At 39.4% G+C, this 23,520-nt stretch overlaps 1 protein-coding gene across 1 annotated transcript in view; it reads left to right on the plus strand.

Annotated features, from left to right (window-relative positions):
• Window positions 1-21,674, plus strand: part of LOC135478236 (uncharacterized) — a 38,653-nt gene extending 16,979 nt beyond the window's left edge. Inside the window, exons 8-22 of the mRNA XM_064758508.1 lie at window positions 567-771; window positions 1,065-1,280; window positions 2,013-2,662; window positions 3,389-3,506; window positions 4,125-4,325; window positions 5,934-5,970; window positions 6,893-7,162; window positions 7,892-7,929; window positions 8,520-8,683; window positions 12,352-12,515; window positions 13,598-13,758; window positions 15,123-15,245; window positions 16,641-16,761; window positions 18,100-18,193; window positions 19,036-21,674. Of these exons, the coding sequence (XP_064614578.1) occupies window positions 567-771; window positions 1,065-1,280; window positions 2,013-2,662; window positions 3,389-3,506; window positions 4,125-4,325; window positions 5,934-5,970; window positions 6,893-7,162; window positions 7,892-7,929; window positions 8,520-8,683; window positions 12,352-12,515; window positions 13,598-13,758; window positions 15,123-15,245; window positions 16,641-16,761; window positions 18,100-18,193; window positions 19,036-19,183 (2,710 nt within the window). The 3' untranslated portion in view covers window positions 19,184-21,674. The remainder of the gene's footprint in view (window positions 1-566; window positions 772-1,064; window positions 1,281-2,012; window positions 2,663-3,388; window positions 3,507-4,124; window positions 4,326-5,933; window positions 5,971-6,892; window positions 7,163-7,891; window positions 7,930-8,519; window positions 8,684-12,351; window positions 12,516-13,597; window positions 13,759-15,122; window positions 15,246-16,640; window positions 16,762-18,099; window positions 18,194-19,035) is intronic.
• Window positions 21,675-23,520: the final 1,846 nt, after the last annotated feature.

Raw genomic sequence — 23,520 nt, forward strand, 5'->3', positions numbered from 1 at the left:
AAGGATAAAATAAGTTAAAAAGTAAATAAACGAAAAGAACACTTATGTACGTAAATATATGTTACAAAAATTACAAGAATTGCAAATATCCTATACAAACCACGGTGGATTCAGATTTCCACACCAGTAATTTGGGGCCTCCGTCACTTTGTCTCCGTTTGAGGTGGTTAGCACGCCTGCGCGGCTCAGTGACCCAGGAGCCTCACACCAATGTGGTCGCCATGAGATCAAGTCCAGCTCATGTAGGCTTCCTCTCCCGCTGCGCGTGGGATGGTCTTCCAGCAATCTGCGGATGGTCGTGGGCTTCACCTGGGCTCTGCCAGGTTTCCTTCCACTATAATGCTAGCTGCCGTTGTATAAGTCAAATATTCTTGAGTACGGCGTAAAACACTAATCAAATAAATAAATAAATACACCCGTAATTCAGCACTCTGAAAACAACTAACCAAAAGTGAACTTCACTGGCAAGCTGTTTCCATTACAACTGCATTTTAAACTTAGGCTATATTTTTAAAAATTTCGCTTAGAAGTCAGGCGGAAATTAAACTTTGACTCACTTTTTATAGGCTGAATATCACAGTGAAGTCGAAAAATGGCGGCCATCGTGTAATACGTAAGCCAGACGGAAGTACTTTTAAACAAACTTACACGGGAAGATGGAATGAGAAGCAAATGCAATTCAGGATAGACTTCCGGGAGCCTTTTCACTGCAGCATCAACGGCACGTGCAGTGAACTTCCTGTCAGCATCCATGGACCGGATATCCGCAAAGTGCGTGCATAGTGATGGCAAATGTGTCTAATAAAACAAAATGGAACGTTCTGTTTTAAATCTGGTTCATTCTACTGGGAAATAATGATTTTTTTTAAATTGAATTCTGTGTGTACGATGGAAACACGCTACCTCATCAGGTAAAATACAACAGATGTTTTATCACCCTAGTTCAATTAACCTTTAAGAAAGCAGCCCCAGGTCTTGATTGGAGAAAAAAAAATCCAGCTCCATTGTTCTAAAAATCCTTTTCATGAAAGATACGTACAATCAATATTGCCTTGTCCTTGCAGACGGGTTTCACAATGAAGTGGCCTGGCTGGCAGGATCCTCTATCGGGAATAGAACGCTACACCTGGCGAGTGTTCCGGCTCAGGGCGGACCGGGACGGAAATCTGACGGAAGTCGACCAGCCGGTGTACTCTCATCAGGCAAACGGATCGCTTGCAGGACTGGAGACGGACAACTACACTCCGGACACGGCCGGAATGTACTCCGTCTACTTGCAGGTATCGTTTTTATGGAAGTCCATTAAGACCATCATCGTACCATCGTATCTTCGTAGCATAAGCTGACGATGGTACTAAGCGATATTAGAAAACGACAGCAAGATTGCTTAAAAGTACAAATCAGTGGCATGGTGACCATCGGTTCGTGGCATCATGCCATCGTTTAGTGGCATAGTGCCTTCGCTTCGTGTCATCGCGCCATCACTTCTTGACATCGTGCCATCGTGCAAGTGCTTTTGTACTATCGTTTTGTACCATAGGCCCATCCCTTCGTGTGATCGACTGATCGGGAAAATTCTCACGTGAACGAAGGGATGCATGATGCTTTTATTCTCTTTTTCTGCTTACGTGTTCTTTATCGACGCAGTGACACACAATAATGGTAAAAGGCTATGATCATCGTTTCGAACCAGAGTCACATCGCTTTGTACATCATCGGGCCACACCAAGATGAAAAGATGGTACGATGGGGATCTTACATCCGCTTTCATTCTTGTTTTAGATTCTTATTTTTTCGCACTACTGTCAATATGGTGTCCAAGTTCTCAATGGCATTTAATTTCACTTTTCATCGGCACTTTTTATTGTTAAAGGTAGTCCCGCCTTACATGGCTTGTCATTTAAATCACTAATGTAGTGACGGACCCACTTGAGCATTTCGTAATCTTTAACAATTTTCGAAATTTATCTATATTTTGATATTTTCTTAATTTCCATAATATTTTCATCTAGGTGTCTGACAAGGCCAACAATTCTAGATACGCGCGTACTCTGGTTCTGTACGATCCTAGCAGTCAGGTTGAGATCAACACCTCTCCAGACGCTGAGCTTTTCGTATCCAGCGCATCTTCGGAAGTCGATTTTCACTGGCAGACCAACTTGCAAAGTCCAATCACCGTTTCCTGGAAGAAACACTTCAGGAATAAATTTCACGAAGTCAACAGCCTTCTTAACCGCGTGCTTCCATACCCTGGTAATGTCTATATAAAAGAGATTGGCGATAGAAAGTACGTGATTTCCAAAGAGGTCGATGACAACTACGACGACCATGAAGGGAACAGAACCGTGGATGCCATCCGTAACGTCCACGGTATTGTCAAGTTTGAGGTTGCGCGCAGAACGGACAAAGTTCTTGGAACTTCGTGTAAGCAGGCACCAAATTCATGGAACCCGGTTTCGGACCCGTGGAATGAGGAACACGTTTTTAACCTAACCCGGCAGGACGGATTAACGGTCTGCATATGGATCAGGGCCTCAGACGTGTTCGGTAATTACCAGATAGATTTGACCCAGGTCCATTTTGATGCAACGGCGCCGGAATTTGCTGCACCACCGGAAATCGAGAGAAACAAGGCCCCTACAGGAGAGCCCTACCACAGCAGGTAGACAGCACTGAGGAAAAATAATTTGGTTCGACTGACTAAAAGATCTTAGTTTTCCCACACAGCTAAGAGCTAATAGAGAAAACTGAGTCATATGAGTAGATTGTGCCATTGAAGATTCCCGTTTTTCTTGACTCACTAAAGGCTGATGGGTCCTGTAATTTATCTTGTGGGTCATCAAACCAATCAGATGGGTCTCCAAGTACTTAGTTCATCTGGTTTTATGACTCAGTTTTCTGAGCTGAATGAGCTCAGTCGGATACAATTCGAATGTACCTGTTAATTCACATTCCTATTTACTTCATACATATTCATGAGAGAGTGAGCTGTCCAACATGGCGTGTCAGTAAACCTCTCTATACCAGGTGCTATGTATGGTGCTTAGGTCATTGCCCGTCCCTAAGACTACAGCCAGCATTACAATAGTCAGTTGACTCAGTTATCTCACACATAATCATAATTTTCCATAATTATAAAATGCGGCTTATCGTTATCAAGGTACCAGTGCTCACGAATATTTCACTTTTATAACGTTGGTAGGTTTCGGTAAAATATAGTATATTTAAAACCAAGCCTCCTTACCTGAAGAGGAAGTCAAACAAGCTAAAACTGTAATCGAGCCTGTGTCTTCACTGACCATGCCACGAATGGTTAGAGCAAGGCAAATTAAAAGAAGGAAGCGCATTTATTATACCTCACACATTGCCAATACCTTGACCATTTCAGAATCAAATGTCAGTCACGTGACCCAGACAGCGGCGTCATGGAGATAAGATGGCGAATGCGTGACAACATGACGGGGGAGGAATTCGGCCGCGGAGCTGTCGACGCCTTGTTAAAGGAGGTAAATCAGTTGTTAGGGCATAGCCAAACGCTACAGACCATCACGATTAAGTTAAAATCAGAAAGCTTTGCAACGCACCACTTTTCATTGAAAACAAAGCGATAGCTACCACTGTGTTGAGTGTTTGTTTGGCGCAGAGACTAATAAATCTTGTTAACAGTGCCAAAGAACATATATTCATACGCGTCGGGCCCATACCGCTAAAGCAGGAAATAGTAAGCTTGAGCGATCAAATTTTCAGAAGACTGAAAATTTGAACATTACGTTTGGCTGAAAATGGAACATCAACACTTCCTCGGCCGCCTAGATACTTTATAACTTGCATTTCTGTGGAAATTTAAAAATGTATGTTTGTTATTTTACTCGTCGTAGTAACGCCCAGTTTTCGATAAATCACAAAATGTCACTGTAATTGTACACAAGCAAATTTCTACTGCTAATTTTTTCTTCAATTATGACTACTATTGAAGCCAGACCAAAAGGAACATGACTTCAAGTACTCTTTATTCTTAAACATTATTTTAAACTCCATTTTTAACTGATAGAAACCCGCTGTTTTATTTATTTGTTTATTCATTTATTAATGCTTTCTTTATTTTATTTTACTTTTCACATTAGGGAGAAGAGTGCTCCCCATTCTCAAAGGACTGTGAGTGTTCGCCTTCCCACACAACAAATTGCTACAGGCGGGAGAATGTTGTCTATATCCCACACTGCGCCATTAACGTCACTAAGGATAGAGTTGCCTCCCTTATCGTGCAGGTTGAAGTCGATTCCGTGAATGGCGCTGGTTTGTCTTCTGCTGTTACAACATTCCAGGTGCTTAACCAAAACTAGACATATATACAAATGACAAAAAACTCTCCCTCGCGTAAGATTAAAAAGTCAAATGGAAAATAACATTCCAAATGTTGTTTATGGGGAAAGTAAATCATGGTATAGACGGCTTTTTCGCAGAGAGTTTAGTGGAAACTGACAATTGAGTGTTCATATGACTAGAATTCAAGAGAGTACCTGTGCAAATCTTATATGCACTTATGATGTTTTCCTAAAGATTCAGGATTGTATTTATAAATGATAGTTGACTGCTTCGATGGCCTAATGGTTAGAGCGTCCGCCTTGAAGTGGGAAGAAACACGGGGCCAAACGCCTCGGGTTATTACCAAAGACTGAAAATTGTATTTGTTAATGCCTCTCTTGACGCTCAGCACTGACATACGGCGTAAAACCACATGCATATATATATATATATACATATACCGGTGATATTCGGGAGGGTAGATGTATAAATGGCACTTGTGATATTTTTCAAAAAAAAACGGGAGAGTAGCTCTACTTTTGATTTTTTTCTTAACAATTAAAGAGAGAAGCTCTACAAATAGTACTTGTGATTTTTTATAAGAATTCAGGAGAGTTGCTATACAAATGGTACTTGTGATTTTTTATAAGAATTCAGCAGAGTTGCTATACAAATGGTACTTGTGATTTTTTATAAGAATTCAGGAGAGTTGCTATTCAAATGATACTTGTGACTTTTTATAAGAATTCAGGAGAGTTGCTATACAAATGGTACTTGTGATTTTTCCTAAGAATTCAGCAGAGACGCTGTACAAACGGTGCTTTTGATTTTTCCTGAAAATTCAGGAGAGTGGCTGTACCAATGGTACTTGTTATATTTCCTAAAAAATCAGGAGAATAGCTCTACAAATGGTACTGTGATTTTTTTATAAGAATTCAGGAGAGTGGCTCTACAAATTGAATTGAATCTGAGTACAGATATATAGATCTAGCTTATCATATTTAAAGTCAAAGAAAAGAATTTTGGCGTCTGAGGAAAGACCATTGACATTTTTATCCAAACACTAAATTTTGTTAAGTTGTTACTGTTGTTGTTTTATTTTTTATTATTATTATTATTATTATTATTATTATTTTCTCCTTTAATAGATGAAATTTTGGCGCCATTTATCAGTCTGATGTCTACTCAAATACAACAATAGAATTCATAATATTGTATTTAATGAATGAAAAAAAAAATCTAAAGTAGCAAGGAAAGATATTTTGCTTAAAATTTGGATTGTCTCTCCACTGACGGTTAATTCATTTATGTACTTGGCCTTGAGGATTAGAGGTCTACTGGAATACTTTTAGCCACGTGGTCAAGAAGTGCATACGTGGTGACTCTGGTCATATTTTGTTTTCTTCCTCAATTGTCTTGTCGGATAAGTAGCATTCAAACGGTGCTGTTTGTCCTTTCGACTGGTCGAATGGGAGTGGTCGAATGAAAGTATGACAAACTTTATTTCGTACGGTTTCCCAGATCTTTTCATCGACTAAACTCGTTGGACAGATTAAGCATTTAATTTTTGGTAAATTCGGCAAACGCTGTGGACGCAATTTTAATGAGGAAAATATTTTTTCTTACAGCTTGGCAACATCTCTCAGCTAGACGGAATAAACGAATGTGAGTAACTTTCAAATATCATAAAAAGTTTCCTTAAAATCTTTTACTTTCTGGAAAGGCTCCGGTAGAGCGCATTGAATCACCTTGGTGTATTGGCTAGTTCTTGCCTAAGTATTGCCTAAGAATACTTCACTTCTTCGAGGGCAGCAAGCATTATATGGTGGTTGGAAACCAGGCAGAGCCTAGAGGAAACCCACGACCATCCAGAGTTATCTCCGTTCGACGATTTAACGTGGAAAACGAAGGCTTATCAATGCATCCCCTTCAGAAGTTTGCAACATTTTCAAACATTCTCTGAATTATTTATCAGAATATTCAGGAAAATTTTGAATTGTGAAAATTTTTGAGAATTGTTTTCATGACAATTCGGATAATTAAGCCTACGGTTCAGAATATAAAAATATATGATGGCAAATAATTAATAACATACCACTGCTTCGGTGTGGTAATGGGAAAATATATACACGTATATTAAAACTAGACTAGAATCTTCTAGCAGTGTTATTTTATGTAGCTGTAGCTAAGTCATAAATGACTTATTCATTACGTCAGGCCTCTCAGCTAACTTTCGAAAGACACCTTATTGTTAGCGGCAATACAATATACCGTGCATTTATACCTGTCATATAAGTATATGTCATATAAGTACATTTCATACTGATTTCATTCATTTATTGATTTGATTGGTGTTTTACGCCGTACTCAGTGTAAACCTATGTAACGACTCAGGATGGTTAATATGGAAGCTAAGTGGAGTCGATCTCAGAGCTAGGTAACCAATTGAAGGTATGCTTTGGGTGTTTGGGTTCCAGTGCGTCAATTGTTTAAAAACGTCCCCAAACCGTCAGTTACAATGGTTTGGTCGCGAAAGTATCAGTCGTCATCAACATATACAAATACTTCTTGTTTTCTCAAACTGCAGACGTTGCTCCTATGAATTTCCAGTCACATGACACGACGTCATCGTCTGTAACTGTCCAATGGGACAACCCACCGAGCTGCTACAGTCTATCTGCCATTCGGGTCGCGTATCGACCTGTCAACGGGGGACAACTCCACAACTACACCTCGTTCAAACTCAGCAAGAGGGTCAGCCTGAACGGCCTCTACCGTGGTACCGATTACATCATGTGGATTTATAACATCTATGATAAGGAAGTCAGCGATCCTTCTGAGTACAGATTTACCACAAGTTAGTAATTTGACGATATCATTTATTTATTTATTTATTTATTTATTTTAAAACATATTACAAGTATCATATTGGCCGGGATAACATTGTTTATTTTTCCAAATCCGACCCCCTTTGTATGTCAAATGTTCTTGAACAGGCGTACAAATGCCATTTAAATAAATGGAAAATGATGCACCTGTAAATGTTTTCAAACTGACCTTGTCCAATAATGTTCGCCGTTGGGCGCGATAATGTTTTCAGTTTAATGAAGGAACTATAAAAGCATTTAATTCTTTAAAGAAGGGCCTGCACAGCAGCTACAGTGCACGTGCATGGTCAGTGCCTTCACACACACACGCATTTTATATATAGTAGAAATTCATAAATCTGATATACATGCAAGAAGAAACTACAGTGCCCAGTTGGGACGTCCTTGGCCGAGCGGCTAAGCGTGCCAGCTCGGCGCAATGACCAAGGAACCTCTCGCCAATACGGTCGCTGTGAGTTCAAGTCTAGCTCATGCTGCCTTCCTCTCCGGTCATACGTGGGGAAGGTCACTCAGCAACCTACGGATGCTTGTGGGTTTCCCGACTTAGCCCACTTTCCACCCACCATAATGCTGGCCGTCCTCGCAGAAGTGAAATATTCTTGAGCACGACGTAAAGCAGCATTCAAATAATAAATAAAATACTGCACCCAGTCTATGAAAATCAGACATAAAGTAAAACTGATTGATCTTCTTTCCAGTCAGCTACTTGGCGTCGGAAATAGCTGGCATCGTCATAGGTAAGTATTCGACGTAACAGCCTTGTTCTAATCTTCCATAACGTTCCACTGATCTGTTTACTGGGTCGTTGTTTAATGGCCTATTTGTACTGATCAATGCGTCTTTCTGGCTTTTGATTACAGGCAGTTTTGCGTATGCATGAGCACACAACTATGGAATATTCTTGAGCATTGGTGTAAAACACCAAATAAATAAATAAATAAATAAATAAATAAAACAAGTATAAATTTTGATTTGAATTGGGACCCAAGGCGACCATTGAGCATGAATGTGCGCATCGTATTTACAACTAACTTTGAACCCTCACCTGCTATTAAGTGTAATATTTATTAAATTCAAAATACGTTTATGAAAACTTTTTCCTGAGCCATTGACAGGAACTCCTGGATTTCTTAACCCTCTCTAGAAACCAGCCATGTATGATGGAAAAGAAATCTGCAATCTGTAGCCATCAGCCAATTACTGTTACGTATAATGTTATAGGACCTATGATAACTTATCAGTGGTTTCTTTCTCTATTTTTTATGGTTTCTTTCTCTTTCTCTTGTTGAAGGGTTTGAACATCCTACCTTTCTTTTTCTCATACAGGGCACTTTGTTACTTCTGGCTGTCGCGGCCCTCGTGACCTTCATCCTCGTGCTTTGGAGGAGAGGTCAGCTAAGGTCAACTCTAGAACGCCGCCTCACCCGCGCAAGAACAGTCCTCAGAAACAGAGTTAACAGATATAGTCGAGCAACGCGAATACTTATTTTGTAAGTAGAAGTAGAATTAGATGTAGGCCTCTCTGAAGGTGAAGTGTGACCTCAATTTTTCGATCACTGTGTCAAGATTATTCCATCCAGTGCCTTGACTAGAAGTCTGTTAAGTTTCACAATAAGTATAATTCTCTTGTAAGTAAATATGGACAGAGCGTTCAGAATCTCTGGCGCTGTGCTTCATGATTGTGTCTAATTCCGCTTAATTCGTGGATAAGTAGCTGGATATTCATCGTGTTGAATTAGATAGCCTCTTTGGATATATGAACAGTTACAATCAAAGCACTAACCGAGATACATATTTTGTGATCGACAACTGATATTCATGGATGGTACAAGATTTGAATTCTGATTTCTTTCATTCGTCTTGAACATACCTTTCGTTTTTCCAACATTATTGAAAACCGTGGACTGCTTCTCTTTGCATGATTCCGACCTATTTGCGTACTTTATATACTTTGGTGATTTGTGTTATACGCCGTTGTGGGAATTGGCCGTGGCATTATTGGCGTTGAACGTCCTTATTGGTTGACCGCTGGTATACGAATGTCTGTTTCCACACCTAGATTCCTGTTTCCTCCACACATGAATCGGACAGCCGTTTCGCACAGGCTGTATATGTACAATGTTACCTAGTGCGCCGTTAAAATGCCCAGCCATTCAAATAAATTATACTAAATAATTCTTAAACGTTGTGAAGACACTGTAATATATAAAAATATGAATCAATTGCTCATTACATGTATAACTCAGCATCAAGTCAGTAGCCTGCGCATGACCGTGGGTCCCCCCAACCACCCACCATAATGCTGGCGACCATCGTATAAGTGAAATATTCGGGAGTACAGCGTAAAACACCAGTCAAATAAATAAATAAATAATAGATCAATCAAACTTTCTTCCTTTCAGAACAACATGAACAAGGACGACGACCTTGTATGTGTATGGAAATATGTCGTTTGTGACGGACGACAGAATTGGGTTATAAGCGGAGGTGAACTAGACCTTCAGTCGATTTTGGCGGAGGGCAGATTCGCCCGGATCTACAAGGCCGATATCCACCAGGCGGGGTCCTCTCCTCAAACTGTGGCCGCCAAAAATGCTCCTGCGTGAGTGCCTTACTCTTCCACGTCCATGCATCTTACGTTCATAATATCGATGGGTAGGCCTCACCATGATTGTCGTTATACTTGATACTCTCTCCACGACGCATCATTCAAATCCACCGATCCTACGCTGTGTCGAAAGGCACCTGGTTTTCTAATACGAGTGAAAAGTTACGTACAATCCGTGTTAGTCAATGAACGCTCAGTACGAGCAAAATACTTTGGCAAAGTGTCTACCGAGACTCGCAATTCCAGCAAAATAAAAACCACTTCAGCAATGCCTGGCGTCACCGATCACCCACAAGTGAAACATAAACAGTCTCTGTTATGGAAATCTGTTGCGGCCGCTGGCGTTCTCTTACTTTCGACCTTTCAAAATACAAGGTCAAAAGCTCAAATTAGGGAAAGAGCGAAAACATGAAGTTGGCACATCTTTGCACCGTCCAAGTTTTTGCTTCGTGTTTTCGGGGGGGGGGGGGTCCCATGTCTTTTCTGCTGTTTAGACTTCAGTTCTAAGTGTGTTGTCAGCGTGCTGCATCAAGTAACCACTAACCCTTAGCGTTCCACTATGCGAGAAAAATCAAGGGTGTCGAACTAACCATAAAAAACAAACGGGGACCAACTCTTTACAAGTTATACCTATATCCATAACCATGAATGACTTTTGTCAGCAAAAAAGTGTACGTCAGTGTTTCCTCTTAACATTACAAGTTTGTTACTTCAGAAATGAAAAGGTCATCTTCACAGGGCTTTGAGATAAAGACAACAGGTCGGCAAATGGCACAATCAGTTTTAATAAAATATTACCATACACTCCGTAGTGCCGTATCAACTTTGCTCTTAAAAGTTTTCTCCTCGCATTTTCTTACATTCGCCTCGCGCATTCGTGTTTTCGACTTTCGAAGATTCGTGTTTTCGCGTGTCGGACTTTCGTGTTTTCGCGTGTTCAGCCTTCGCACTTTCGTGTTTTCGCGTGTTCCACGATATATTTATAGTGTCGAAAGTAAGAAAACGCGAGTGGCCAAATGCAGCTTCCATACCCTATACAAAAAACCCGATCGCTGTCAAAGAATTTAGTCACATTTAATTTAATCGCTAAATAACAACAACAACATGATACGGTCATTTTCATTGGTCATTCTGGATTATGTTAATTAGCTGCACAAAAACTATCCTTTATAGGCCTACACCATGAAACATGTGCGCATCTGAAGCGCGCAAAAGGAAGACAAAATATCTGGTGCTATACAAAAAGTTTACAAAATAATGACTTGAAGGACCCTAGATTAGAAAGTGGAAAGACTTTCACCCAAAAGGAAAGCACGAGACCAAAAACTGCTCAAATTTTAGGTACTGTTTAAGTGATTTTTACATGAAAACCCCTAAAGCATCTTGTTCTCCAGAACCACTGAAAATGACTGGAAATTGGGCATACGCAACTACCTCACCCTGGTAGTATTTTTCCGAGATTTTAAAGTATTCCGCCTGCAAATATGGTTTTGGCGGACTAATGAAATAGAATCACATGCCATAAGCCGTTTAATAATATTTTGTGTACTGATTTCGACTTCCCCCTCAAGCAATTTAGTCATTCGATTAGCTCTCGGCTAACTGGGTCACGAAATGGAGTATTAAGCTATATTTACTACCTAGTGATCTCAGTCAAAATGACAAGATAGATGCTGTCATTATTATGGGACTAAGTCGTTGGGTTTTTTTTACCTGCTTTCCTATAGCATAGGCCGCGAATTTTGCAGATGGACTCTTCATTTGTTGAGGTGTAAGACGACCGGAAATGCCTATGCATACGTTACTTTACCATTAATTAGCCTTTTCATTTTTTCATTTCCCTGAATTTACTTCAAACGAATAACTTATCAGCTTTGTGTCATGGATATTAAGATTAACATGGGTTTTAAGAATTAAGAACAACAATTTTTTGGAATTTCAACTGATATGTCAACATATAGATTTATTTAGACACAAAAAAATCATATCTACATTTAAAGTTTTAAAGTTTGACCTTCAGTTAATCAAACCGGGCCCCGATAGCATAGTTGGTAGAACATCCGTTTCGGGAGGCGGTAGATCCAGGGTCAATCCTGGGTCGAGTCACACCTAAGACCTTAAAAGGCTTGGCGTTTCTCATGTAGGGGATAATGCAACGACTGGTTGACCCGTTTCAGTATAATGGCTCGGGCGGGGCGGCTTACTTGCCTTCGGTAAGTTGTCTCAGTGAACCAGCCTACTAGATACAAAAGTGGTGGAAATCCGCCCTGCAACAAGGAAAGACATTACATACACTCTAGGATTCCTTCATCGTCATATGACTGCAAAATTATTCAGAACGACGATAAACATTCATTCACTTCACTCACTCCCTCAATCGGAAAAAAATCGTTTTATAAAATGGGCTTATTAGTTACGCATTTTGTTGAAATGTTTCAAATAGGAACCCCGTTCACACATTGCATAATTTTTGTTGTGTGGCAGTGAATATATATCATTATCAGTTAAATCACCTGTGCCCTAATTAGTTTATGCTAAAGATTTGATCAGTTTGATGAAACGTACGATTCGCCCAATTTTGTTTCCAGCTGCCAAAAGCCAGAATGAGAACGAGCGACTCCTGATGAAGGCCAAGATCAATTTCATGGCCAGTAATGATTTGGACCACGAGAACGTCGTCCGCTTTATCGGCGCCATTAATGATGATGAAGAACGTAAGTTGAAGCCGGAGATATAAACCAGCAGTCATTGGTTTTATTGATTAGATAGGTGTTTAACGGCTAATTGATATTTAACACTTGTAAGGCGGTGATAAGGATGTCCGGAATGAACCACCACCCTTGAGCTGTTACCTGGCAATCCCCCTAGCCCAAAACCGAGTGATGTTAAAAGAAAACAACTTCTAATAAGGAATTCTTACAAGGCCACGTGTCGCCTCACTCGCACCCTAGGGGTTGGGTGACGTAAACGGAAGACGCGTCCTTCGTTTATAGAAATAATTCGCACCTAATAAGATAAAACTGGTAACTTGGCGGCTCTTTAGATTCTCTCAAAGCGAGTCTTTTATTTTACTTTGAACTGCAACATCACAAAAACATAAAGTTATGCTTTTTAAACGATACATATATACATTTGGCCTAGTGTAGTTTTTTCTTCTATCCCCGTGGGATTTCCTGGGTAAACAGAATAGAACCTCAGTCCTCTATGCAAGCTGGGCGTAAAAGGCGGCTGACCTTGAACTCTCCCGTGTAGGCCCGGTGGACAGTATAGGTTCACATCAAATAGATGTGCTGTGTGTCATGATTATAACTAGTGTTGCTGACGATGCTATAGAAAAATATTTAAAACATATTTTTTAATTTTTTATGCAAGAACTATATTTTATGATATTAAAGGTCATTGTATAAGAACTATATTTAATTAATTTTATATGAATTTGTTGATTACAATTGCATTAAAACTTATCCGTCTATTTTTGTTTGATTTTGAATGTTGCAATGGAAACATTTTACAGTGTCATCTTTTAAACATGTTCTCGCCACAATATGGCTGGGATATTGCCAAAGTGACTTTAAAGCCGTAATCATTCACTCATTCATTCTTTTCTTTTAAACCCCACCTTAACCTGAAAGCTTCTTGATGAACGGACTTAATTTAAAAGGCAAATTCTTGGTGTTGAAATTGACCATGTTATTCATCAACTGGTATGTTCGCTGACAGGTTAACTAGTTGTATATCTAAGCAAATGCCTGGTTTGAGAAGGTCCTGTTTATTGTCAAGTTCTCCCATCTTGCAGGAGGCCCAATCATGTTGTTGGAATTCTGCGAGATGGGCCCACTGAAAACCTGGCTGGGCAATCAGAAAACTATCGGGAAAATCCACGGTGATGTCGTTGACAGAATGTTCTTCATTGTTTATGGTGTGGCCAAAGGAATGGAATATTTGGCTTCCAGAGACGTAAGATACGACACGAGTGAATGTATGAGTGAACGAGAATCGAATACAAACGCTGAATTGTCACTGACTAATCACGTTGACATAGCAAGACTTTCACTTATGGTTAATTCTGATCCATTCGATATCAATCCAAGTAGGTTTTCCGTTTTTAATTTCATTACGATTCCGAAGGCGCTGATTGGCGGAAATTCGTTCCCAAACACATCATACTTCCGGTATAGCTCAGAAAATTTGTGTCTAATTACACACAGGTGTAGTTATAACCGAATTGATTACAGAACAAAATCAAATCGAAATTCTGAAACCATGTATGCATGTAGGGCTACGTTGGTTGATTGAATTTTATGGGCATCGAAGCGAATTTGTAACTGTATCTGGTTTGCCCACATCCGAATCGAAGCCCTTTGTTATGTTTAGATGCGCTTCAATGTGAAGTGTGCTTAAAAGTGTGGCTGCGGCGGTCTATCCCGATCTGACATGAGTAGACATGTTTATATTGGCGTACCGGCTGCTGTGGGGTAGTGCTTGGACGGTTACACTCAAAAACATAATGTGTTAAATTTAACAGAAGGCCTGTTGTCAGAGTAATTCTAGAATGTATTCTGCTGTTGCAGCAAATTCGTCTGTTTGATATAACACAAACATTCTATTAATTCAACATAAAGATTGCATTAGACTAACAGAATACTATGTTGAATATGACAGAACATTTTGTTGTAATAACAGAATACATTCCAGCATCGCTCAGACAACAGACTTTCTGTTCAAATTAACATATTCATCTTTAGTGTAGTTTCGCAAGCCGTAGATCCTGAGTTCAATCCCTAGTCCAGCCATATATATAACATATAATAATATTTAACTTTTGGCACATAAAAGATAAATAGCCCTAAGTAATATAGTCGGCGCGATATCTGTAAAATGTTATTGCGTGCGGTGTCATGCATGGTATGTTCAAGGTGCTTTCCAGTGAGCCAGCGCAATAAATATGTTGTCATGAAGTCCGACCGGATTCAACGAGACACCGTCGTGATTCAACCGGAGTGTTGTTGACATGCCACGAGTAACATAAACCAATCAAGACAGTCAGAGAGGAGATTTCAGTTAAACACGTCTAGTAAAAAATAAAACAATAAAATGAATTTAATGTTCATGGCGCGCCACTATAGTCACATAAACCAGCAAAGACTGAGAACTTAAGCTGTAGCGGCAGCTAAAGGGAGCATTTAAAAACACATCTAGTTTTTAAAAAATTAAGCAATTAAAAAAATTCACCTATGCAGCATCATAATTTTCGTACAACATGATTTTCGTACACCATTTTTTCTCTTTTTTTCCATTTTCTTATGTTTGCATTATTTTAGATTGTACACCGGAAGTTAGCGGCCCGTAATATCCTGTTGGACTTCACTCTTCAGCCCAAGATAATCGGATTTGGCCCGGTACCGGACGAGTTGGCTGAGGAGGCCGACAACACGACAAAAGGGGTACAACTCCTACCTATATATGTCTCCATGTCTGTCTGTTTACCCATCTGTCTGTATGCAATCTGTAGAATCATTAGATAATGAGGCAGGGTTTATGCATTTTTTCCGCCAACACTCGGTAGTCTCCGCCGAATGATGTCATATAAGGCCAACCTTTACAGACTTTCAGAGCACCGCCATTTAGTTCAATTTTAAAAACCCACACAAATGACAACAAGCATATCGAATTTCTCCGAGGAATGGTTTGCTGTTCTGCATACGGTTATAAAAATAGATCTTTGTAGAACCTTGGGGTTAGTTTTTTTCAAGTTTCCAAACGATTTGGCCCTCAAGGAAGCGTGGATTCAGGGCACAATACTGAAGTGTTTTTGCACCCACCACTGGCAAATCCATGCCGGGCTGACAGGAGTTAGGATATAATCCCGGCAGGTAGCTGAATTTAACAGCAAGGAGGAAAAAAGGTTTTAAATATAGTATATAAACTGTGGTGATAGGGCTTAGCATTAGTTTCATCAGTCTTCGGTATGCCGGTATAAGGTCAAAGAAAAGCAGAAATAACCACGTGATGGCATCCAATGGCGCTTTGATACACGTTATCCGATTGGCTGTGTCTCTTCTGTCGACCAACGAGTGAGCTCCTAACAAGTTGTGAACGGTGTACAACAACTCAGTGGCAGTTTGATTTATTTACTTATTTATTAATTTGATTGGTATTTTACGCCGTACTCAAGAATATTCCATTTATATAGCTAAGCATAATGGTGGGAGGAAACCGGGTAGGGTCCGGGAGAAACCCAAGATCGTCCCCAGGTTGCAGGAAGACCTTCCCACTTACAGCGGGAGAGAAAGCCAGCATGAGCTGGACTTGAACTCACAGCGACCACATTGTTGAGTGGCTCCTAGGTCATTAGGCTGCGCTAGTGGGCTAACCAACTGAGCCACGGAAGCCATCTTGAAAATCACATCCTTTTGATATGGATTCCGACGTTATGTGGGCCAGGTAAATTTGTGTTGGCCATCTATGACATCACCCGCTGAACGGGCGGTCGGCTGAAGATTGGCACGGGTAGTGAATCTATTGTTTTTTGGGGGTTTTTTTTGCATTTAAAGTCATAATTACGTTTCTCAAAGGCTCTCCTGGTGAAATACTATTATCCTTTAAAAGGATACAGAATCGATGCTGATTGGCTGACAGAGGAGATAGGGTTTCGCGTAAACCCTACAGTCTGATCACGCTTGAAAAACCTAAATTTCAGCTTAGGCTAGACAAAGCATGGATTTTCCCTCACACCAGCCAGTCAGAATCGATTCTGTGTCCTTTTAACTGTGCCTGGTCTGCCTGTATTTGTTTGCCTCTTTCCCCATATGTAAGCTTAATTAATTTTCCATCTCTAGGAACGACTGCCTCTGAAGTGGATGGCACCAGAGCTAGTGAAGGCTAAGTCCACCAAAAAATCAAACGAGAAGTCCGATGTCTGGTCCTACGGTGTAGTTGTTTGGGAAACATTCAGCCTTGGTAGGTATTTGTTCTAATCTCGGAACTTAGCCACGTCGCCATTCAGAGAAATCGCGAGTTTTAGCAGTGGAAATGTGACCAAATAATGTTATTTATTGGATTCGTGATTGTACTATAGAACATTTCACTTATACGACGACAGTTGATATGGCGTCCGCTTCGGGAGCGCTAAATCCAGGATCAATCCTGGGTTGAGTCACATATAAGACTTTACAAAGGGAAAGTTGCAGCTTCCTCGCTTGAAGGGGATAGGGCAACGGCTGAGCCGTATCAGTATAATGGCTCGGGCGGGGCGTCTCGATGAGGCAGCACCACATAAGGAGGCACTTCAGATACACTCTAAGGAGTGTGACTGAAAAGTTGAAAAAGTACAACAGTAAACCCCAAGCATGAGCTGGACTTGAACTCACAGCAACCGCATTGGTGAGAGGTTCCTGAGTCATTTCACCGCGCTGGCACGCTAACTCCCTGGGCCACGGAGGAACCCCCCACATTCCATATTATAAAACTCCGCCTGTATAGAAGATTCCGAAACTTGTTGACTGCTTCTCTTTACATCAGTTCGTATTAATTTCTTACTTGACACGCTTTTCTTATTTCGTTTACTTTCTTGGCACTAAGGAGGCTTGTGGTAAACATTTGTTTATAAAATTGGTCTTGCGATTATACACTTCAAATGTCCCTCATAGTTGACAGCTGGTAAGCTCTATGTGTGTGTGTTTAAGGCGTAACATCGCCGATGCAGTGTTTGTTGTCTAACTCGACCCCGCTGAACCTTGTTTCGTACCGACTCAAATCCTGAGAATGCGCAGTATTCGAGGGATTCGAGTCAAAATCCTGAGAATGCGCAGCATTCGAGGGATTTGACCAGCTGTTAAAACTGGGTGTTAAGTTTATTCTGCTCCAAACAATAGAGAAAATGAGGCACGAACCGGTCATTTCATGCAGCTAAGACTGAGATTGAGAGAATATAATTTGCAGGCGACAAAAGTTAATTTGCAGTGGCATAATGGCCCTGACGATCAGGCAGTGGCCCTCTAGTTATGTAGATGAGATTGTAGTGTAACCCTTATGATTGGTCAATTATGTCGTGGCCGCGACTTATAAACTCCGGGCCCCGATTTTCCTGAAGCGACCATACCAACCCCACCCCCCACCCCATCTCCCTCCCAAATTTTTTTTCACTCCCAAAATTTTTGTTTTCCCTTCAAGAATTTTTTCACCATGTCACTTTTACGGCTCCATGAGTATTACACCTTGCTCTTGGAGAGATAAGATTTCTGTGTCAAAACTTGTTCAACCTTTTTTTTTTTGTTGATTCTCGATATTTTCCGGCAGGCGAGGCCCCTTACACCGGCATTAAAGGAGGAGATTTGTTGAAGAAACTTAATCAAGGCTATCGACTCCCAAGACCAGAGTTCATGACAGATGAGTGAGTGGACTTATTGTTTAAAATTGATTTCATTCAGTTATTTAATCATGACGTTTTTCTTAAACAAATGAAATCCAGACTATCCAACATCAATCAACTTTTGTTGACTTAAGAATAGTCAATTTGAAGTTGAGTATTCTGGACGGGTTCTTCAACTTCGTTCAACGACACTCATTATCATCCAACATTGTTGAATCGGAAATGTGCATGTATGTTTTTTGTCAACAAGTTGAGTCATGTTGAGTGAAAATAGCCAATCAGAGGACGTGTAGCAATAACGTGACCGTCTTAAGGCACGTCACCTGGGCAAAATGGCGGCACCCAAGGCGAAAGAGAGAAACTGGTCTCACGATGAGACAGTTTCGTTGATACAGGGGTATGAAAAATACCCTCTCAACACTCTCTAAAGATTACAAAGACAGGGATGAAAAAAAACCATTGTGTTTCATGCATTGGAGAGAAGGATGGAAATTCCCTCCAGTTTGTTGAATGTTTGGTAAAAAAAAAGCACAGCTCAGCACAGGACAACAGTGTTGACCTATCTCATTTGTACTGTGGACGGGACACTCAACTTACCTCAACATCATTCAACTTGCTGATGAGTCAACAAACGTTGAACGATATTGGACAGTCTGGACGGGGTTTAATGAATATGTGTCGGCTTGCACTAATAAATTCTTCTGTGGATATATAATGACGCCATCAGCAAACTCTCTCTCTACCGGTATCAGCCCTGCATATATTCAGTTTTACAGTTTTACTGATAACTACAGTGTTGGATTGATAAAAAGACGTAGGTATACCGTTATAGTAAGGATTGTTAATGATGTGTGTTGTTGTAGTTACGATGTGTTGACGAAGAGGTGTTGGAATCAGATGCCCGAGGATCGCCCGACCTTCGCCACTCTGCTCAAAGAACAATCGAAGTGGTTCGACAACTCTGCCGACAAATCGTTGTACTATGACAGCAGCGATCTGAAGAATTACTAGTGGAGCAATATATCTGACCAGAAATATCCTAAACCACACATAATAGTAATACAACAATGTCAAGAATTTCTATTAATGCCACAGGTAACATTACTAGGCCTGTATAGAGCACTCGCACAAGAACCTGGGTTACCAGGGGAACGCATCTATAAGACATGTACTGCCTTGGTAGTTAGAAATATCCCAGCCTACGATAGCTTTTTGAAACGGGTTTTTGGATTTAAATTTAGTCTGGACTATAAAACCACATTTGTTCTTCGTTTAACATTAGGACAACAATAGCAATATAAGATATTAGCTTGAGCGTTACATATTGTGTTCTGCTAGCACCGATCTACAAAGAAACGTTTAACGTAACCACCACAGCAACCTGATAGGCCTACCGACGGATTCAAATGTTTGAAAAGTGGCTGAACTGCCCCCACTGAAATAACACTTTTAGTGGTTGCATGAAAAATATTATACTAGGACAAAACCGTTAAATTTTGAGAACAAATTCTGCTGTACAAGGTAATTCATAATCATGACTTGAAGTCAAAAATCGTTTTGTGAAATCGATCCCAATGCAACAGATGAGGGTAAGCTAGGCTAAAAACTGGGGATAACGCTTATCTTTTGGTGTTTTTAAATTAACCTTGAAGATAACATCCATTTTATAAAGTAAATCTCGCTGTGGCTATAAACCTCGTGAACGGAATGCGACGCAAAAGAACTCTGTTATTAAGAAACGTTTGCGAATATAACGTCTACATGTATGGAGACACATTTCAGAAAATAACGTTGCCGCTCTTTTTTCCGTAAATCAAAATCACATGAAAGACCTCTTAGGATTCCGAAAACAGGAATACTAAAAATGTAGACCATACTTTTTTTGTCTTCAACAATCAGAAGACGATATTTGTGATATCTGAATAACCATGTTTTGACCACTCCCACTTATTCACCTCATGCGTTCATATCTGTTTTATTCAAAGTGTGTTGTAAAGTAGTAATAACAAATGTTCTCTTTGTCCTTAAAATGTGTCTCTTTCCCTGAGATATTTTTCTACTTTTTTTTCTTATAGTATTCCCAGAGTTTATTAAGAAAGCCTGGTTTATTTTTCTACAATTAAATATATTTTTTTTCGCCAGTATTGTTAATTCATTGAGAGCAAGTTGGCCCTTCCCCATCCTAAAATATTTTTTCTCCTTTTAAGATAACGTTTAGTTAGAAACTATCGTTTATAAATTTCTTCAAAGTTTTGCAAAAAGTTCGTTTCGGTCGGTCATTCAAGAAAAAGATGTCCAGGTGTTCCTTTGGTGGTCTTACATATTTCACAAACATCGTCATCTTTACGGCCTATTTTACAGAGATACAGTCTTATTGGTATTATCTTATGCAATAATTTGTATTGAAAATCCTTCAGTTTTGTATATTGTTATACAGAAAAAAATGGAAGAAAATGTATTTGCCCATTTTATTTCTTTTAGTTTAAGGTTATATTCCCATTTATTATGAATACGTTGTTTTTCATAAGCGGTGTTTAACACGTCATAAAAGTATGGTTTATTTAATTTTTATTTCATTAGAAGTTGAAAAGATATCGGAAAAGTTGGCTAGTATATCTTGGATCCATGGTTTAGGAATCTTTGTAATTAGGTTATTATAGTCAAGGTATGTACCTTTAATCATAAAAAGGTAATCATAAGCATTTTCTTAAATTGTGCAAATGGTAGAAATTTGCCCTCCTTCTCTAGTAAATCTCTTATATATCGTACTTTATTATTAAACCAGTTTTGGATTTTGGAAATGTGAACGCTGAAAGGAAAAGAAAACCAAAATGTCAAACAAATACCATTAAAAATAGTATGCATTTCCTCGTATGTGCATGCCATAAAAAATCCTAATGTATACCTCAAGTTGATAAATTATAAACATATTCAGCGCGTAAATCCGCTATGTGCGACTCCATTTTGCCTAAGAACTAGTCCTGAAGTCGTCTTTGTTAGGAGAAGAATTTCCGTCGGAAACCGGTACATTTCCGGTAGAAAATGTGCGTGACCTGCCAACCGCCGGTACTTCGTGTTGCCTCGGTGATTTCCGCTTGACGCTCGGGAAACCGGAATTTTGGAAGTTGGTTCCGAGTTTACACGATCAAGCGGGCAGCGTTAACGACTCCCACTGGCTGATAGGCAACACACCCGCAGCATAAATTACACGGTGTTAAAGATCGAGGACGCGATGGACTCAACGACTAATGCCAGCTTTGCCGTTTTCAGGCTTTACGTGTATGGCAAGGAAAATCGTAAAATTATGCAGTAGGCACCACCAGATTGAAAAAAATGTGCTCTTTTTTAGCCTGTAGAGCCATGTTTTTAAATTTTTTTTCTCCTTTAAAGTTCGAATTATACCACAAGTCTTCATCTGCTATATCTACTGTTGTTCTTTCCTGCAATTTTTGGTGGAAAATGCCCCAAGGTTTTAGAGCGTCTTTCCAAAAAGAGCTTTTTATTCTTTGTAACATATTCGATGTAACTACTCCCCATGTTGTTTAATATTTGATAGATTTTATTATTAATACATGTTCCCTGTCAGTTCTGTTCATTAAAAATAAATTTTCTAATCCATTATATCTTAATTGATTGTAAATATGGAACCAAGTTAATCATTATATACACCTCCACTAGCAAAATCATTGTCGACTTTGTCTTTTTATTCTGTTCGACACATCGTTCCATAAATATTTATAAAGTACTCCTTTTTAATTTCTGTCAATGTGTCATCTGGTGGGTTTGGCAGAGAAATAAAGAAATGCATCATCTTAGAGAGGGCACGGGATTTAATCACGAGTAATCTTTCCTAGTAAGGTTAAGTTCCGGATTTTCCATGTCTGTAATTCCATTTTAAGCTGTTCATTTCTCACTAAATGATTTATTTTCTGAATGTTATTAAAGTCGACTAATGCAAAATTAAGTAGATTATACTTTATCCACAGGTATTTATTCACGGGTATTTATTCACCTAAGAGTGCTAACAAAGATGGCTTGAACGTATGCATTTGTGCGTTTAGCCTAGTAATTTCTCAGAACCCACGGTAACGGGGTTCATTTCCGGCGAATCACGGCTGTTGAAAACTAATGCTTTATATGACAAATAAGCTAGCCATAGACTATTATACGCATATATATCCCTAATGATATAACCCAGTATTATTGTTTTCTTGTGACATAATCAAAGGGAGTTACATGAGTTTTGTACATAAATAATACTATAAAAAATATAAAGTCTTGAACTTTTGCCTGTGTTTTGCTTATCATGGTCAGTCTCTTGCATCAACATGTATCATGTTTTCTAACGTTTTTACGTACATGTTGTTAATTATTAGTACACTATCATACCTTCGCGTCCCGGTGAACAAAGAGGATCTCATAAGAAATCCAGGGCAAAAGCGGTTGGATTAAAAGATAAAATGCCTTTTTGTTTCTGATTTTTTTTTTACAGGAACGTATTACTGTACACTTCAAGAGGTATTGGAATTTTACGTTTAATGTAAATATTCAGATGAACTGCTGCTTAGCTTATTATGTATGTCACGTGAAAATATACCTATAAATGTATGGATGAATGCTTTCTTACCTTTTAATGTACCACTGTAGCCGTTAAGATGACATATCCTTTTGTACGGTATTCATAGTAAGTCTACGGATGTCAGTTTGCTTATATAGCCTTCTGGAAGAACAGTTCTTCTTTCTTTCATTGTAACATCGTAAACATCGTCTATACATGTTAGACGGCATACAGGCAGATCATTCAAGAGTCGGTTTGTCGGTAAAAATTTGAAGAATATCTTGTTTTCGTTCCCATAACAACCATTATGAACATATGTTTCCAGATGTAAATACGATGCACATGAGTAAAAGCGCGAGAGAATATTTCACCATTTTTATGGAATACTATTATGGTTAAAAATCCCATTTTTTAAATTTATTTATTATTATTATTTTTTTTTGTCAGATATAAATGATTAAATTATGTTGTGAACATGTTGATGGCGCATTTTTCACAACAATGTAGTCGGATGGGACGTCAGAGTTCCTTACCACCGAGAGGACTTGCAGAAACCTGCGGATGGTTGTGGGTTTCCCCAGGCTCTGCCTGTTTCCTCCCATCTTAATACTAACCAGTGTCGTATAACAGATTTATTCTTGAGCCTGTCGTAAAACACGAATGAAATAAATAAATAAATAAATAAATCATAAAACATTTGAAAAACATCAATAGGCAAATATACACCGTCAGCAGTCTATCTGGTGACCCTCAGTTTATTTGTGAGCTGTCTTTTCCTTTGGAACGTCCG

The sequence above is a fragment of the Liolophura sinensis genome, chromosome 11 (assembly GCF_032854445.1).
Source record: "Liolophura sinensis isolate JHLJ2023 chromosome 11, CUHK_Ljap_v2, whole genome shotgun sequence".
Classification (NCBI taxonomy): domain Eukaryota; kingdom Metazoa; phylum Mollusca; class Polyplacophora; order Chitonida; family Chitonidae; genus Liolophura; species Liolophura sinensis.